The following is a 16,653-nucleotide window of genomic DNA, read 5'->3' as shown; positions in this document are numbered from 1 at the left end:
GGGACACAGTCTCAAGTTGTGGCAGGGGAGGTCTAGGCTGGGTGTTAGGAGGAAGTTGTTGTCAGAGAGATTGTTTGACATTGGAATGGGCTGCCCAGGGAGGTGGTGGAGTCGCTGTGCCTGGAGGTGTTCAGGAAAAGCCTGGATGGGTCACTTAGTGCCATGGTCTAGTTGACTGGACAGTGCTGCATGTTAGGTTGGACTGGATGATCTCAGAGTTCTCTTCATCCTAGTTGATTCTATTCTATCTGGTGTATGAATTGCTTTGCCTACTTAACCCTAGTAGAAGGTACCAGTCCTTCAACTGTCAATACTCTGTTGGAAGTTCTTTATGTAGAAGATGAAATGGAAAGGTAAACAAACTCCAGAGCTGTCTGGGGAGGAACATTTCTAACAAGGCAGTTCTCATTATGGGTATGCCAATGGGAATACCACCCATGCTGAGGAGCTGCAGTGGAAGTCTTTGACAGTTTCTTTGCTCTTCAGACCTGCTCCAGACATGTAAGCAATAACATGATATTACAGTACCCTTCCAGGCAGTTGCAAGTGATGTTCCTCAGGGCTCTGTAATTGGGCCAGCTCTAGTGACCTTATTGTGGCCTCTCAGTATCTGTAGGGGGGCTACAAAAAAGCTGGGGAGGGACTCTGTAGGATATCAGAGAGTGACAGGACTAGGGGGAATGGAGCAAAGCTAGAGGTGGGTAGTTTCAGACTGAACGTGAGGAGGAAGGTCTTCACTATGAGAGTGGTGAGAGCCTGGAATGGGTTGCCCAGGGAGGTGGTTGAGGCCCCATAGCTGGAGGTGTTTAAGGGCAGGCTGGATGAGCCTGTGGGCAGCCTGACCTAGGGTAGGGTGTCCCTGCCCATGGCAGGGAGGTTGGAACTAGATGATCCTTGTGGTCCCTTCCAACCCTGACTAATTCTATGATTCTGTCTGGTATCTTTACCAGGGATCTTAATGAGGAGATCAAGAGCACCCTCACAAAGTTTGCAGATGACACCAAGATGTGGGAGTGTTGATATGCTTGAGGTTAGAAAGGCTCCACAGAGGGATCTGAACCGGCTGAATTGGTCAGCTGAGGACAACCATATGAGGGTCAAAAAAAGGGCAGGTGACAGGTCCTGCATTTGGGTCACAACAACCCCATGCAACGTTATGGGCTTGGAATAGCTCCTGGAAAGCTGTCTGGTGGACAATGATCAGACTATTGATTGACAGATGGCTGAATATGAGCCAGCAGTGTGTCCAGATGGCCAAGGAGGTATCAGTAACAGTGTGGCCAGCACGACTAGGGAGATGATTGTCCCCTTTGTACTCGGCACTGATGAGGCCACACCTTGAATGCTGCGTTTTTGGGCTCTGCCTCTCCCTACAAGAGGACACTGAGGTGCAGAGCTTGTCCAGAGAAGGGTGATGGATCTGATGTGAAGGGTCTAGAGAACAAGTCCTGTGAGGACCTGGGATTGTTTAGTTGGGAGAAGAGGAAACTTCATACAGTTACCTGAAAGGAGGTTGCAGCGAGGTGGGTGTCAGTCTGTTCTCCCAGGTAACAAGCAGTAAGAGGAAACAACCTGAGTTTTTACCGGGGAGGTCTAGCCTGGATGCGATTCTGTTTTCTCTTGGCCGTTCTTACTCGTGAGGGAGAATCGACATCACCTCGCGGGCAGGAACCGTAACCGCGTGGCACCTATGTTGGCACCGGTCCCAGCACGGCAGAAGGATGGAGCCTCAGGCTCCGGGGAGGCACCGGCCCCCTCCTGCAGGCGGGCGTCAGCGGGGCCCCGAGCGGAGGCGGGCAGGCGGACGGACGCACGCTGCTGCGTCCCGTAGTGCCGCCAGGGGGCGCCGCGGCTCGCTGTCAGCCCACGGCCTGTCCGTGCCGTGGCCTGCTTGGCGCTCGCAGGCTGCCCGGCCGCAGCCCTGCGGACCGCATTCATGCCGTCGCCGGCAGCGTAGCTGAGTAAAGGCAGCTTATTTTTCCATCCTGCGTTTAACAATGCCGAAACGCTCGCCCGGGCTATTTTCGGCCCTGCTGGAGCCGCAAGCCGCTTCCTCAGGGCTCAAAGCTCATTGTTTTTATTCACTCGAACGAAACAATTGTAGTCTACGCCGGGCATGCTTGTTTGCAGTTCCTCAAACCCTCACTGCCTTTCCTGCTCCCCCTGAGAAAAGGGGACCTTTGATACCCTGCCAGGTTGCATTATTTCATTCTCTGCCCGTTCCTGGGTGAAATCATGACCAAGGTAGGTGCTTTTACTGAGAGGAAGGGGAAAAAAAATACCCCAGAATGTAGAAGAAAACCTTACTCTGGAAAAAAGAAAAAAAAAAAAGAAAAAAAAAAAGGCAAGTTGCATAATAGTGAAGGAATGAAGCAATGTGAGTCATCTCGCTCAGGAGCGCTTCATTTGGTCGAGTTCGCACCCATGAGGAGGGAGTTTGCCAGGTCCCACTCACGTCCCACGGCCAGCAAGCCCGGCCAGGGATGCGGCACAGCGAGCAGCACTGCCTCAAAGGCATCTCCTTGCACATGCAACTTTCATTGCCTGTATGCTGTTAGGGATGACACCACTAAACCCATCCTTATCTAGGACTGCGAGGAGCTTTGGAAGGCTTCCCTAAACACCGGGCTTCTCCTTGGAAGGACTGTTCCCATGGTCCATGTGTTGCAGTAGTACAACCGTTCTTTTCCTCTGGCTTCCCCCGCAGAATAACTCCTTTTGCCCTCTGAATCTGGGGCTGTTTCAGTTCTCCTGTTTGTCCCCTGCTTTACTCTGTTTAATCTAAGGCTGTGTTCCTTTGTGATCCGTGTTAGATAGTATTGTCCTGCTCTGGCAGGGGGGTTGGACTCGATGATGTCCTTGGGTCCCTTCCAACCCCAAACATTCTGTGATCGTCTGTGGGACTTGTGTGCCATTACAAATCCAAAGGGTGCTTTAAGAGTGAACAAGGAAAAAAAGCAATGCATGCTCCCTTTTTTTTATTATTGGGTTTTGTTTTCCTTCCAAAAATACAGAGTGAGACAGGTTAATTAATTTTCACTTAGAGTTCGAGTTAGTCTTAATCAAATGCACCTCTAGGACTCCTTACTGTTTGCTCAGTTCTGCAAGCAGTTGATCCAGAGAACATGAGAGTTTCCAAGTTTGTACCCACAGAGGCTAACTCCTGGCACACTTCTACCCTTATTTTGGATGGAAAGTGCTAATAGGACAGACAGATCACAAAGACCATGGCTGTTGCTATCTTATCAGTGGCAAGAAGAAAAAGGGTTGTTTTAAAGGCTAAGCTTTCAGGAATTTTTATGTGTCTTTTTTCTGTAGACTACACAAGGCCACACGTGCTGCCTGTGCAGCCACCTCCGACTGAATTTCCTTGAAGGTCACTCTAAGTTGATGGATTTTCCATAGACATCAGTCCCACTCCTACTAAACACTTTGAGCCTGGAGCTGATGTTCCTCCATCATTCCATTAAACTCAGTCCCTCGTGGTATCATTATACTTCTGTGGTATTCATGAGCACAGCTGACAGTTTGAGCACTTGTCTCAAAGTTTATGCAACAGTGAGGTTCACAGAACCAGAAGATTTTTTAGGATATCAGGGAGTGACAGGATTAGGGGGAATGGAGCAAAGCTGGAGGTGGGGGGATTCAGACTGGATGTGAGGAGGAAGTTGTTGAGCATGAGTGATGAAAGCCTGGAATGGGTTGCCCAGGGAGGTGGTTGAGGCCCCAGCCCTGGAGGTGTTTAAGGCCAGGATGGCTGAGGCTGTAGCCAGCCTGATCTAGGGTAGGGTGTCCCTGCCCATGGCAAGGGAGTTGGAACTAGATGATCCTTGTGGTCCCTTCCAACCCTGACTGATTCTATGATTCTGTGAAGATGCAATTAGCTAGTGAGAACAGCATCCAACAAAAGCTTCTACCAGGCCTGCCAACCATATAGAAGTCTTTTTGGAACAGTATGTATTGCTTAGCTCTGTTGATAGGAGTAAGGCAGGAGGGAGGCTAGTGAAAAGTTAGGTTATTGCAATCTTTCTACTGTTCACTTGTGAGACCCAGATCCTACAGGCTTCCTGCATTCAAACTATTCCACCAAGTTGTATGCAGCATTTTTTTAATGTCAACATCAGTGACATGTGTGAACAAAGATGCTTTCCAATAAAGGGCTTGCAAAAATGTGCCTGCAGCTTTGACTTGCAACTCTTTCTTAAACATTTAAGAACTTGTGCTTGTTTTCCATTACATGCCATTTAAAGATTTATGGAGAAGCATTTGGTTGCATTGCTACCAATAGAACTGCCAAGCAGTAGCATATACCAGAAAGTCAAACTTTAGTCCAAGAGTCAAAATACTTTGGCCACCTGTGCTTAATTCTGTTGTTGCCACTGAGACCCTTTCATATGATTTGTGTAACATGCAGTATTGAATTTAATCTTGGAAGTACGTTTTCTATTGCAAAATAGCTTTTTGTGGTTAAAGTCCTTCTTGCAACAAAACCTCCTCCTTCCGTCTCATGTCACATGCTGAAACAATGGCAAAAAGATAAATCACTCCAAATCTAATTGTAACTGCTGCAGATTTTTTAATAGGTTCACTAATTTCTATAATGTTTAGAGCAGTGTATGTAACAGCTGTGGGCATATAGGGTACAGATGTCTGATGCAATCCTCACTGGCATTTCTGGGTTCTATAAGCAGCATGAAGCAGTATAAATCTCTCCAAAAGGGTTGCTTACTCCACCCTTCCTTTGTTTCAGAGTAATTTCTGAGGGTTGGGTTGTTCTTTTTTTTTTTGCCTTTAGGGTTATTTTTAATGTTAGATCATTTCCATTGTTTATCTCCAGAAAAGTATTTCCAGGCCTTTTTGCAGCCTTCACTGTTCTGGGAAAGCCTATGTAAAGATGAAGGTTATATATTTCCCTGGCAGATGTGGTCAGAAATGTACACCTGCCATCAGCAGCGTACTAATTCCTTTGCTTGGGAATCCTTATCCTGCCTTTTTTTTTCCATCACAGAAAGGATGAACTAAAAAGTATTGTTTACAGAAAAACCTTTAGGCTGGCTGAGAGTTGTAATGAACCTCTCTTCTGTTTTCTGATCTGTGAACTCTACTGCTATTGTGCTGTTCAGTATCTGCTCTTGATATGAGTGGGGAACACTCTAATATAGTGCAGGAATGAAAATCCTTAGTTTTTGAACCTTTCTGCCCTCTCTTTGAACAAAGAAAAAGCTCTCTTGTCTAGTACTGACTCTGCAGAAGCTGTGACAGTTTGTGATAGCTGTACAGTTGCTCTTCTTGTTAAGCATCGCCCTATTTAAGGTATCAGGACCTGGGAGATCTGTCTGCTGTCTTTGTCAATGTTTTATGTCTGAAACCAGAGTAAATCACTTGATTTGCAACAGTTTTAACACCTGTACCAAGGAAGTAAGGATAGCTCTCTTACAAGTTGGTTTTGTGCACAGATAAAGCCCCCGTATCCAGCACATACTCATGTCAGTGCCACTTCCCAGATAACATGGAGTTGCAAAAAGTGAAATCTCTTTTTGAGAGCTTTTTTTCTTGGCTGCACATAGTCCCCTACTCAACATGGTTCCACTTTGTCCCTGCTGTTGATGAGGATCATCAGGCCTTACCTGTATGCATGAGGGCAAAGAGTTCTGCTGCCAGACGTTATGGACATGATGATACATGTTTATATTACCTTTTAGATAAAGCAGTCTGATGTCAAAATAGGCTGCAGGCTGTCAGCTAAGGCAGTTTGAAGAATCTGTGCATGAAAACTGATGCTGTTTGAGAACCTGCTCTCTATCTACAGATGTACATGAACACAGGAGTCTGTATCCACACGTGTGTGATCTATGTTCACAGCCACTGGTTTACAGGGGTATAGCACAGAGCTAGCTGAAAGTAGGGGCTGCAAGCAGATGCTGAATTGAATGTGTGTGTTTCCATGTAGCTATGTGTTTCTTTTACAGTAGGAGCCTGCTCCTAAATCAGCTTAACATAAAATGCTGTTTGTGGAGGGTGGGATAAAGCTAGCTACCCATTGAATGGCTGCAACAAATCTATTCAGCCAGCAGGAGAGAAAGATCTTTGTAGCTGCTGCTGTTTTTCTGACAAATAATTATGCCACCTCCAGCTGGCTGCTAAAGACCCTTTCTTTAAAAGCCATATGTCCTCTCTAATAAAGCTCTCATCACACCTCCTTCAGGCTTCTCTCATTCTGCTGTACTTATGCCTGATTTCACTTGGTTCATGCAGTGGTGTGGCTATAGTGTGATGCCTTCCTCAAGCTAGTGCTTAGAGAAAAAGGAAAGATTGTCTGGGACAGCCTGGGTCTGTGCCTCTATGATTCCTGAAATGTTACTCATTGGGTACCTCATGTGGATTTAATTTTTAAATAGTTCTTTTAAAGGGTTGCTTTGGATCTGCCATAAAGTGGCAGTGTTTCAGGGTGCTCCCCCCAGACTAATAATTTTCAGATACTGAAATCTGTCAACTGTACCTTTGCGCACTGCCAATTCAAGCAAATACAAAAATAGCAGTTACAACGCCTCGGGGCATGGCTTCATCAGATCTTCTGCCCTGAGCAGGCCTGATCTGCTCGATATTTACCTGGGAGACCTCCAGAGAAAAGAAATAATACAGGAAGGGGCAGATCTTGTGAGGCAGCATGTCTGGAAATTTAAATCTTGGTCATTTGAAAAAGAGCACTGCTTCTGCTGCAAACTGACCTACACTGGTGCTAAAGCAGCATGTGACTAGAGATGCTACCTTCCAAGAGGGATTTAAAACTGAGATCCTGCAGTGGTTTTCTCAAATTCAGATTGTTAACTATGGCCACATTCCATCTCAAGGCAATGAATTACATACTGTTTCCAATAGTCTTGAATGTCAAAATTATTCTTCACACCTCCTACTAAAGCACACACTCACTGCCATTTTCCACTTCAGACAAGGCTGTATTCAGCAAGGAGCCTTACATACACAGTCAGTAAAGGAGTTGAAATTATGAATATAAAGTTAGTCTTCTGTTTATTCAGAATGAAGCTGCAATCCAAGACCCAGGGAAGCTGCTATGGCCTGCAGGGCCTCTCAGCTAATCTGCCTGGACAGACCCTTGTACTTGTATGAAATGCAATCCCATGAAGTTGTGACTTATATCTCCTACAGCATGGTTGCACTGCAATGCTACTGTTATTTTAGGCATTCCCACAGTCTCTGCACGTACACGGTACTTGTAGCATCTTCTCATTCCCTCACCACAATGCCATAGCTTCTTCCATGGTCCTCTACAACAATCTTCCCTACCCATGTTCCCTGTCTGAACAGTTTAGGCCTGCAAACTGTGCCAGACATGGTCCATACTGTGGATAATATGAAATTACATGCCTGTTGATGAGACAGGTGGTTGAAGATTATAATCCAGAGTCTGCTTACCTTTTCCCTTTGGGGATGCTAATGTTGGCCTCTTTTCACTACCCTGAAATTGGAAGGCATTTAACATTTAATGAGGATGATCAGAGGGCCAGAGCACCTCTCCTGTGAGGACAGACTGAAAGAGTTTGGGCTGTTGAGTCTGGAGAAGAGGAGGCTCCCAGGTGACCTTCTTGTGGCCTTCCAGGATCTGAAGGGGACCTACAAAAAAGCTGGGGAGGAATTTTTTAGGCTATCAAGCAGTGATAGGACTAGGGGGAATGGAACAAAGCTGGAGATGGGTAGGTTCAGCCTGGATGTGAGGAGGAAGTTCTGTACCATGAAAGTGGTGAGAGGCTGGAATGGGTTGCCCAGGGAGATGGTTGAGGCCCCATCCCTGGAGGTGTTTAAGACCAGGCTGGCTGAGGCTGTGGCCAGCCTAATCTAGGCTAGGGTGTCCCTGCCATGGCAGGGGGGTTGGAACTAGATGATCTTTGTGGTCCCTTCCAACCCTGACTGATTCTATGATTCTTTTTTTTTTAATGCTACCTCTGACAACATACTTGAAACTGAAACCCTTTCCTAGACAGGTACTGACAGACTCACAAGGAGTGAGGAAATCCTTTGAAATGGAGAAAATGTGCATGCTGTTGGAGCTTTGTACTTCAGACAGAGAGTTTTAACTGTGAACAAAGATCTTAAATAGGAATTTATCCCAGTGGCATCACAAATAGCTGTTTGGTAGCAGTTTCTTACAGTGCAGCACCACTGTGCTATACTTTAAAGAATGTGGCATAAATGCTGCTAAAATATTGGCAGTTTGGCATGTGGAAATTCTAATTATAGCCTTGTTTATTGTCTTTCATCTCCATGGTGTTTTCAGACAATTTCTGTAGCAGCCCCACAGGCAAGCTTCTCCTTAAAGAGACACTTTGTGGTCACTGGGACGCTGATGATGCTTCTCAGTGTGATTTCTGTATGGACACATTCACACAGTTAGGTCCTGTAATGTGAGAGCAGACAATGTTGTTGCAGATTTTTTGGAAGAACCACTATCAGAACCACCTTTAGGATGAAAGTTCCTCTTGAAGCTGTTCTCAGTCTCTGGCAATGGGGGTATCAAACCATTGCAATTGATTTTTCAGCCACACTGAAGAGGCTGTAAGAGGTTAGGACAGTGAAATCAGGGCCCACACAGCTGCTAAAAGTGTACAGCAGAAACCTATATAGAGACAATTTCTTGGCAACAACAAAAGAAAGTGGAGTTGAAGATGCTGTTGTTCTAGTGGCAACTTGCAGAAGGTTGCTATCAACAAGTTGGTAAGAATTTTTTTTCTTAGCTCTCATGGGACTCCTTTATTTGCATGGACCTATTTGAAGTGAGTTTCTCTTTTCAACGCTCTGTGATAATAGGAAACTTATGTAAGTGCTCTGTTTTGGGGAGCATCTTGCTTTGCTCTGTTTGTCTTGAGAAAACCACAAGGCTCAGAGAGCATACAAAAAGGAGGTTGTAGCCAAGTGGGGATTGGTCTCTTCTCCCAGACAACCAGCAACAGAACAAGGGGACACAGTCTCAAGTTGTGGCAGGGGAAGTCTAGGCTGGATGTTAGGAGGAAGTTGTTGGCAGAGAGAGTGATTGACATTGGAATGGGCTGCCCAGGGAGGTGCTGGAGTTGCTGTGCCTGGAGGTGTTCAAGAAAAGACTGGATGGGGCACTTAGTGCCGTGGTCTGGTTGATTGGATAAGGCTGGACTGGATGATCTTGGTTGGATAGGTTGGACTGGATGATCTTGAAGGTCTCTTCCAACCTGGTTGATTCTATGATTCCACATACTCAAAAGGTGCAGCAAGCAGCTGAGACAAAATGGAAAGACAGAATTAATGGGACTGTGAGCTTCATGGTTTGGCTGTTTGCAGATCTGTAATTAGCATCTTCAATTCAGTGAACTGATCTCTGCCTAAGTAGCACTGTGTTGTTTTATGGAGATCTACAGTACTCATAGGGATAGCTGGAAAACAGAAGGGAAAAACCCCATCAAGATCCAAACCTTCCTTTCCCCTTTCTTGGTTTGTGAGGGAAAAAAATACCTTTTTCTATGCTGATCCTCAAAACTACCTTTTTCTATGCTGATCCTCAAGCTGCTGGCCAAGGTATATCCCAAAAGGGTGGTGTTTTTAAAAAGACTGAATGAGGCACTTAGTGCCATGATTTAGTTGATTAGATGGTGTTGGGTGATAGGTTGGACTCGAAAGGTCTTTTTCAACCTGGTTAATTCTGTAATTCTGTGGATCTGGGAGTGTGGTGGCACGGCAGAGATAAAGGTGGGCTGTGGACTGGATGCTGGCACACAATTGGGTCTGCACTCTGTGCTGTGCAGCTGCTGTGCACCTCCCTACCAGCACAGCAGGGAGAGGAGGTCTCCTGCCAGGTAACCTTCCTCCTGGTAAATCTGTGCCTGGTCTGTACCAAAACACCAGAGAAGAGAAGGCAGTATTCCAGCTGGGAGCAGGGTCAATATACAAGACTGAATTTCACAGCAATCTCTTAGTGTGCAAGGCTGGATCTAGCATGACTTCTCTGCTAGAAAGGGAGTGTGGTCTGTGAAAGGATCAGGCTCTTGTTTACAAATATGTTTAAAATCTGCACAAAAAGCAGATAAGCTCCCATCAGATGCTAACATGATGGCAACGTGTTCCAGAGGCCTGCAGCTGTCAAAAAAACACTCTACCATAATTAAAAACAAATCTAGAACAATCTCCTGACAGGTTGCATAAGAAAATTAGCTATCTTACAGTGAAACCAGGCTAACAAATGCTGTAGAATGACTTTCTACTTTGTAGCACCCTCGTAAATAAGCCTGCTTCTCAATTCTCATATGAGAGAAAAGAAAGCATTTATTACCATCCATGACAATGTTCTGAATTCAGATAAAGTCTTTTTTAAACAGATTGCAGGGGGAACTGATGAAAATGACACAAAAACTCCTGATGACCAAATAGTATATATGCATTTTAATGAGTGCTTTTTCAGCAAATCAGGAAGTAAGTGCACTCTCCTAGGCTGATCAGTTGTAGAGAAAATTGGGGTTTGCCTTTCTCTTTCTTTATTTTTAGAGCCAAATTTACTCCTTTGCATATTGTATCCAAACCACAGTAAGTAGCATGTGTCAGCAAGATCACAGAATCAGTCAGGGTTGGAAGGGACCCCAAGGATCATCTAGTTCCAACCCCCCTGCTATGGCAGGGACACCCTACCCTAGATCAGGCTGGCCACAGCCTCATCCAGCCTGGCCTTAAACACCTCCAGGGCTGGGGCCTCAACCACCTCCCTGGGCAACCCATTCCAGCCTCTCACCACTCTCATAATGAAGAACTTCCTCCTCAGGTCCAGTCTGAAATTCACGGTTGAAATGCTGCTGTTTAACCATAGATCTTAAGAGAAGAAACTGATAGAAAGAGCTGAATAAAAACTGGTAGTGAGCCACAAAGGCCTAGATTGTCATTCTTCATCTGAAAACAGATGGCTGCGTCCAGCGTGGAGAGAGAAGTGCTAATGCTCATGATTGTAATGTAAAGTAGTACTTGCCTTATTTTCATTAGTGTACCATGCACTCCTGGAGTCATGGAAGATAATGGCAGGGGCTGGAAGGAAAAACTGCCCATCATAAGTGAAGAACAGTTTTGTGACCACCTGAAGAACCTGAAAGTGTTCAAGTCCATGGGACCCAATGGGATACACCCATGGGTACTAAGAGAAGTGGTCGATGAGGTTGATAAACCCCTCTCTATTCTATTCCAAAAGTCATGGCAGTCTGGTGCAGTCCCCACTGGCTGGAAAAGGGGAAACATCACTCCCATTTTCAAAAAGCCTATGAAGGAGGAGTCAGGGAACTACAGGTCAATCAGCCTCACCTCTGTGCCTGGTAAGATCATGGAGCAGATCCTCCTGGAGGCACTAATGAGACAGAAGAATGGTGAGGAGGTGATTGGTTACAATCAGTACGGTTTCACCAAGGGCAATTCTTGCCTGACAAACCTGGTGGACTTGTACGAACAGGTCACAATGTTAATAGATGAGGGGCAAGCAACTGATGTCATTTACAGTTGGGGCTGTTCAGTCTGGAGAAGAGGAGGCTCCAAGGTGACCTTATTGTGGCATTTCAGTATCTGAAAGGGGCCTCCAAAAAAGCTGGGGAGGGGCTTCTTAGGTTATCAGGGAGTGACAGGACTAGGGAGAATGAGGCAAAGCTGCAGGTGGGGAGGTTCAGACTGGATGTAAGGAGGAAGTTCTTCACTATGAGGGTGGTGAGAGGCTGGAATGGGTTGCCTGGGTAGGTGGTTGAGGCCCCATGGCTGGAGGTGTTTAAGGCCAGGCTGGCTGAGGCTATGGCCAGCCTGACCTAGGGTAGGGTGTCCCTGCCTCTGGCAGAGGGGGCTTAGAACTGGATGATCCTTATGGTCCCTTCCAACCCTGAATGATTCTATGTTTCTACTTTCTATCTAAGTGTGGGTAGTTTGTTTCCCTTAAAAGCTAATAATGGTTTTCTTTTTTCCCCCTTTATTCTGTTAATGATGCCTATGACTGAGCTTGTTATCGATTTTACCTTCAGGCATGGATGTATTCCTGTAATATTAGTTCCCTGTCTTATGTCCTCATGTTTTCAGACTGCCTGCATTTAAATAGCTAAACAATGAAACATAATTGTCTTCTCAAGCACATGATAGTCTTTTACTTATTTTGCTGGAGACAGACTAGATCATCCCAAGATGAAGTGCTATTGAACAGGGCTATCTGTGCTAAACTAGGTTATGCTTGTTTAGGTCAGGTTTGAGCCTGTAGTATTCAGGCTTTGTTTTTTCTGCTTGCCTTTTCTCTTTAACCTCCCCTCAGACTCTACCACTTTATGGCTAGTCCAGTGCCTTCTAGAAATGGAGCTGGAGAAGCAGCTGTAAGCTTCCAGAGTATCCAGCCTCTCACTCTTTAACCTGAAACACTAACATGAGGCTGAGGCTTCTCTGTCCAGATTTAATCAACGCTTCCTAAACAGAAGCCCAAGGGTCTTTAAAACCTTTACTGCAACCTTCAGACATGTTATTAATGAATGTTATCCTCTCTTGCCTCCTTTTTGTGGACAAGGTGAACAGCTTTTATGTAACATTCATAAAACAGCTGCTGAAAAAAACTAATGCTTTGTAATCCTGATCATTACAGTGCCATAGCATGTTAATGGAAAATATAGCTTACAAACTTTACCTTTTAACATTCATATTTTTTAACTGTAATTTTGAATGGCATTTTGGGAAATGATATGTTTGAAAGGCTTCATATTTTTATTTTTTCTGAGCTTACTGTAAGTGGTGAAGTTTGTCATGCTTGGCTTTATCCCAAAGGGATTAAAGGAATTCCCCCTCCCTTCCATGGTTTATCCTCTCTGGGTTTTCTCTACTGTTTTTTTGTTTTGTCCCCTCTTTTCCCCCATCACCCTTGCCCCCTCCCCACTCCATGCCTTGCTCCCTGCATTTGGTTTTCCTTTCACACCTCTGTCTTGTTTGATAGTGAAAAATGTTCCTTTGCAGAATGCTGCTAGGAGTCTTCTATTCGAAAATGTACGGAAACAGTACAGTCAAAAATGGTTTATTTGTTTATACTGTGGGGAGAGAGCCACCATAGTTGGGGGGTTTGTGTCTTCTCCCTACTTTCCCACTAGGGAAATAAAAAATAGATCCTCTACATCTGCTTTCAGTCAGTCACTTCTGTCTTCTGGTTTTCCAAGAATAGTCAGATGCTGCCATTGGTTCGCTGTCAGGGAGAAAAACACCATGGAGACTGGCATTAACATAGCCTCTTGAAAACACCAGCCAAAATGCATGCTCATCATGAGTCATAACCGAGCGCTTGGGTTATTTCATTCCTGCAATTCCTCTGCAGCACAGACCCAGAAGGTGCTCTTCCCCTGTCTGCTGGAGTAGGACAACCACTTGGGCTCAGGGTAGAACCGATGTGGGATTCTTCTGCCACCACGGTGGCATCATCACAAGCCCTCAAAGCTGCTTTCCCCCCCCCCAAGTATGACTGGTAATTTAATGAAGGATCTTCAGTTTCACTCGTTCATAAGGTTTGAAGGAAGAGACCTCCCCTTGTGTGACAGCACTCCCAGAACTCTTCCCTCCTCTCTTCCTGGCTGGTGTGTGACCTTTGGGACATGCTTGTCTAAGGAGAACGCTCGGAAAGCTGCAACTTGATGAGCACTAGTGACCTGCTGTAAAAACAGAGGAATGTACAAGCTGAGATGTAGATCTGTGAAAGACATGCTGTGTTGTGTCCTCTTCTGGTAAATCCAAGCTTTATACACGTTGAAAGCAACACCACAAACCCCATGGTGACAGAAACCCCATGGTGGGCACAGGCACGCATGCGGTTTGGTAAAATCAGGTACTGGAGTCCAAAACCAGCATCTTGCATGAATGTTACAGAATTCATGCATACGATGGGACAATAACCTTCTGCCTTGCCACAAAGACGCCGTGGCTCGTAAGGGTTAAGGTCCCGAGAAACGGAGGGAAAGGAAAAGCCCTTCCGGAAGGCATTTTCTAGGAGCACTCTGACGGGGGATGAGCCCCGAGGGCCGCCCTGGCCAGGCCACAAACGTGACCGTGCCACGGTGACAGAGGCACAGGTAAGCCCACGCACGGTACCACAGGCGGGCCCCGCCCCGTAGGTGAGGTTTGGGTCCCGGATGGGGATTAAGGGCCAGCTGCAGCAGCTCGTCCACGGAGCGCCGCCGACCTGGCCACAGCCATTCCTAGCCGCCCCGCCTCCTCCGCGCCGCCAGGGGGTGCTGGTGGCGGCTCCGCGCTGAGCTGGGGCGGGGGCGCCAGGCACTGCGCCTGCGCACGGCCATCCGGCTGCCCGAGCCGCGCAGCCCCGCCCCGCCCCGACGGCAGCGCGCGGGGCGGGCGTTCCCTGCCGCAAGGGCTGCCGGTCTGTCGGCGGCGCGGGGGCGGGCGGCCGGCCCGGGGCCCGGACATAAGATGGCGGCAGCGTTGCTGGGGAGGCGGCGGCGGCGGTTGCGGCCGTGCGGGCTGTCGCGGAGCGCGGGCGGCGCGCAGCTCTGCCCGGGCTCGCAGGGCGGATAGAGTGGGGCCGGCTCGGTGGAGTGGGGCCGCCATGGGCTCCCAGGTGCTGCAGATCCTGCGCCAGGGCGTGTGGGCGGCGTTGAGCGGCGGCTGGTACCAGGACCCGCATCAGGGCGCTGGGGTCAACGCGCTGCACCTCTACCTGTGGCTCTTCTTGCTCGGCTTTCCCTTCACCCTTTACATGGTGAGCGCGGGCTGTCTCGTCCGGGAGAACGGCGTCGGCCTGGGCTTTGGGGCGGGCAGGCGGACGGGCCTTACCGGGGGCCGCTCGTCTCAGCAGTGGCGGCGGATAGGCCCGGGGGGAGGGGGGGGGGGGGGGGGAGGGAGGGGGCGGGAAGGGCCGTGGGGCCGTCGCACGCGCGCCCCCTGCCCGCCGCGCTGCCTGCGCGCCGCTGCTGCCGGGCCACCCCGGGGAAGGGGCGCCCGGGGCCCGCCGCTCCGAGGCGTTCCCCGGTCGGTGCTCGCCGCTGCGTACGGTGCACGCGGCGGGCCTGGCAGCCGCGATGGATGGCAGTGAGGAATAAAGCAGAGTCTGCGGCGTTTCGGGAGCACGGACCTGTTAGTGTCCGGGAAGGGGTGGGTAGCGGGGCTCGTCGGGCGCGGCGAGGCTTCATTCGCTGGCAGTTTGCCTTCGTTATGTTGTTTGCTTTCCATCGAAATTGGGCATAACTCTTATCAGTTTCCGCTGCAGAGCCTCTGGTAGGCCAGGGGAAAAAACCCACACCGTTTCTGTGGAAGCTGTTGGGTCCAGCCAGCGTTTCTGGCTGTCACCTCTCACTTTTCTGACTTTTGAGACTGGGACGACGACGACCACGACGGATGCAGGGTCCATAACGTAGAAATTTATTTGGCCGTAGTGCAGGGTGATGTGTGCTGGCTGGAAGTGTATCTGGACTCCGTTATTCTCAAGAAGTTACCTGGGCTTGTTTCTGTCTAGGCTCCTAGTATCCTTGGTTTAGGAGAACTCTTGAATATGTTTTTTTGTGTAACCCTTAAATCAAAGCTGTTAAAATATTCGCCTTTAAACTTAGAAACTTTCTTGACTTTTGGACTTGGAAACAAATACAGGTGTGAGCAGTTAGGAGGAAGAGGGCAGTTTCCGGTTGGCTTAGTGCTTTTGCTTTCGGTGTCAACTGCCTCATTTGTGAGCTACTGATACTTCACTTCGTATGACTCGGTAGAAAAGTGTGGTTATTCTAGGTGTTCCATGACCGGTTTTGAACATAGGAGGCATAATGTAATTTGCAGGCCTGCCTGGTCCAGACAATGGACACAACTCAAAGTAAAAACTGCTTTGTGGGGAAAAAAATGACCTGGTGAATGAAACTTTGGAGGCAAAACTGCATGAATGCAGCTGCAGAGATTGAGAGCTCTGGGGTCAGGCATTTACTTTGTTAAAGAGCAATTCGTTAGATTGTGGTATGAGACACTGCAATAAGAAATAGCTAATGTTCAAGAGGAGGTCACAGCCCTGTACAGTTTTTAATTCACATTGCTGTGCCCTGGAAAAGGTAGCTTCGAGGCTTTTTGTTTGAAAACTCTAGGCTGCTGGCAAGGAAACCGCAGGCTGAGACAGACTGCTTTTAAAACCGGAGTTAATGTGACAAGAGCTAGATAAAAGTTTGAACTGAGCAGATCCTCTCTGAAATATGTGAGTCTGTAACTGTTTGGAGTTCCACTGAATATGGAAAATGAAGAGTCTTTCAGACCTCAAATGTAGTTTTGTTTTTGTTGTTTTGTTTTTTTTCAGAAGTGTTGTTCTTTTACCTTGAGAAAACACTTTGTTTAATTAGTACTGCTTTGCTGAGAAAGCTTACCACACCTTTATGAACAGCTGTATCCTGCATGTGCAAGAGATTTTTGAAGGAGGAGGTAATCTGTATTTTACACAGGTTGTCTTTGACAGTCTGGTCCAGCATTTGAATCCCTGTTGCTTTTAAAGTAATGTTGCCCATATTGTGGGGTAAGCATCAGAGTTGCTTAAACTTCTGTGGTTTCCTGTGCTTTGGAATTTGTTGAGGTCAGAGAAATTCTCTTGCTTCATAGTTCTGGACAACGTAAAGATGCAACAACAAGTGCCAGCTTCCCTGAGAATAAGAAGAGAGA

The 16,653-nt window shown here is 47.3% G+C and overlaps 1 protein-coding gene and 1 long non-coding RNA gene across 8 annotated transcripts in view; one reads left to right on the top strand and one right to left on the bottom strand.

The window, feature by feature from the left end:
- Window positions 1-13,029: 13,029 nt before the first annotated feature.
- On the bottom strand, window positions 13,030-14,837 carry LOC135175359 (uncharacterized). Its single transcript, XR_010302338.1, has 2 exons — window positions 14,690-14,837; window positions 13,030-13,210 (listed from the first exon to the last, which is right to left on the bottom strand). It is a non-coding gene; the product is annotated as an uncharacterized LOC135175359 (long non-coding RNA).
- Window positions 14,425-16,653, top strand: part of PCNX1 (pecanex 1) — a 95,639-nt gene continuing 93,410 nt past the window's right edge. For all 7 annotated transcript variants that reach the window (XM_064143370.1, XM_064143362.1, XM_064143326.1 and 4 more), the window contains exon 1: window positions 14,425-14,731. In XM_064143370.1, coding sequence (XP_063999440.1) covers window positions 14,579-14,731 — 153 coding nt within the window. In that variant the 5' untranslated portion in view covers window positions 14,425-14,578. The remainder of the gene's footprint in view (window positions 14,732-16,653) is intronic.

Source organism: Pogoniulus pusillus, chromosome 1 (assembly GCF_015220805.1).
Source record: "Pogoniulus pusillus isolate bPogPus1 chromosome 1, bPogPus1.pri, whole genome shotgun sequence".
In the NCBI taxonomy this organism is placed as follows: Eukaryota; Metazoa; Chordata; class Aves; order Piciformes; family Lybiidae; genus Pogoniulus; species Pogoniulus pusillus.
Note: the sequence above shows the minus strand (reverse complement) of the source record. Positions and strands in the feature narration are given on the sequence as shown.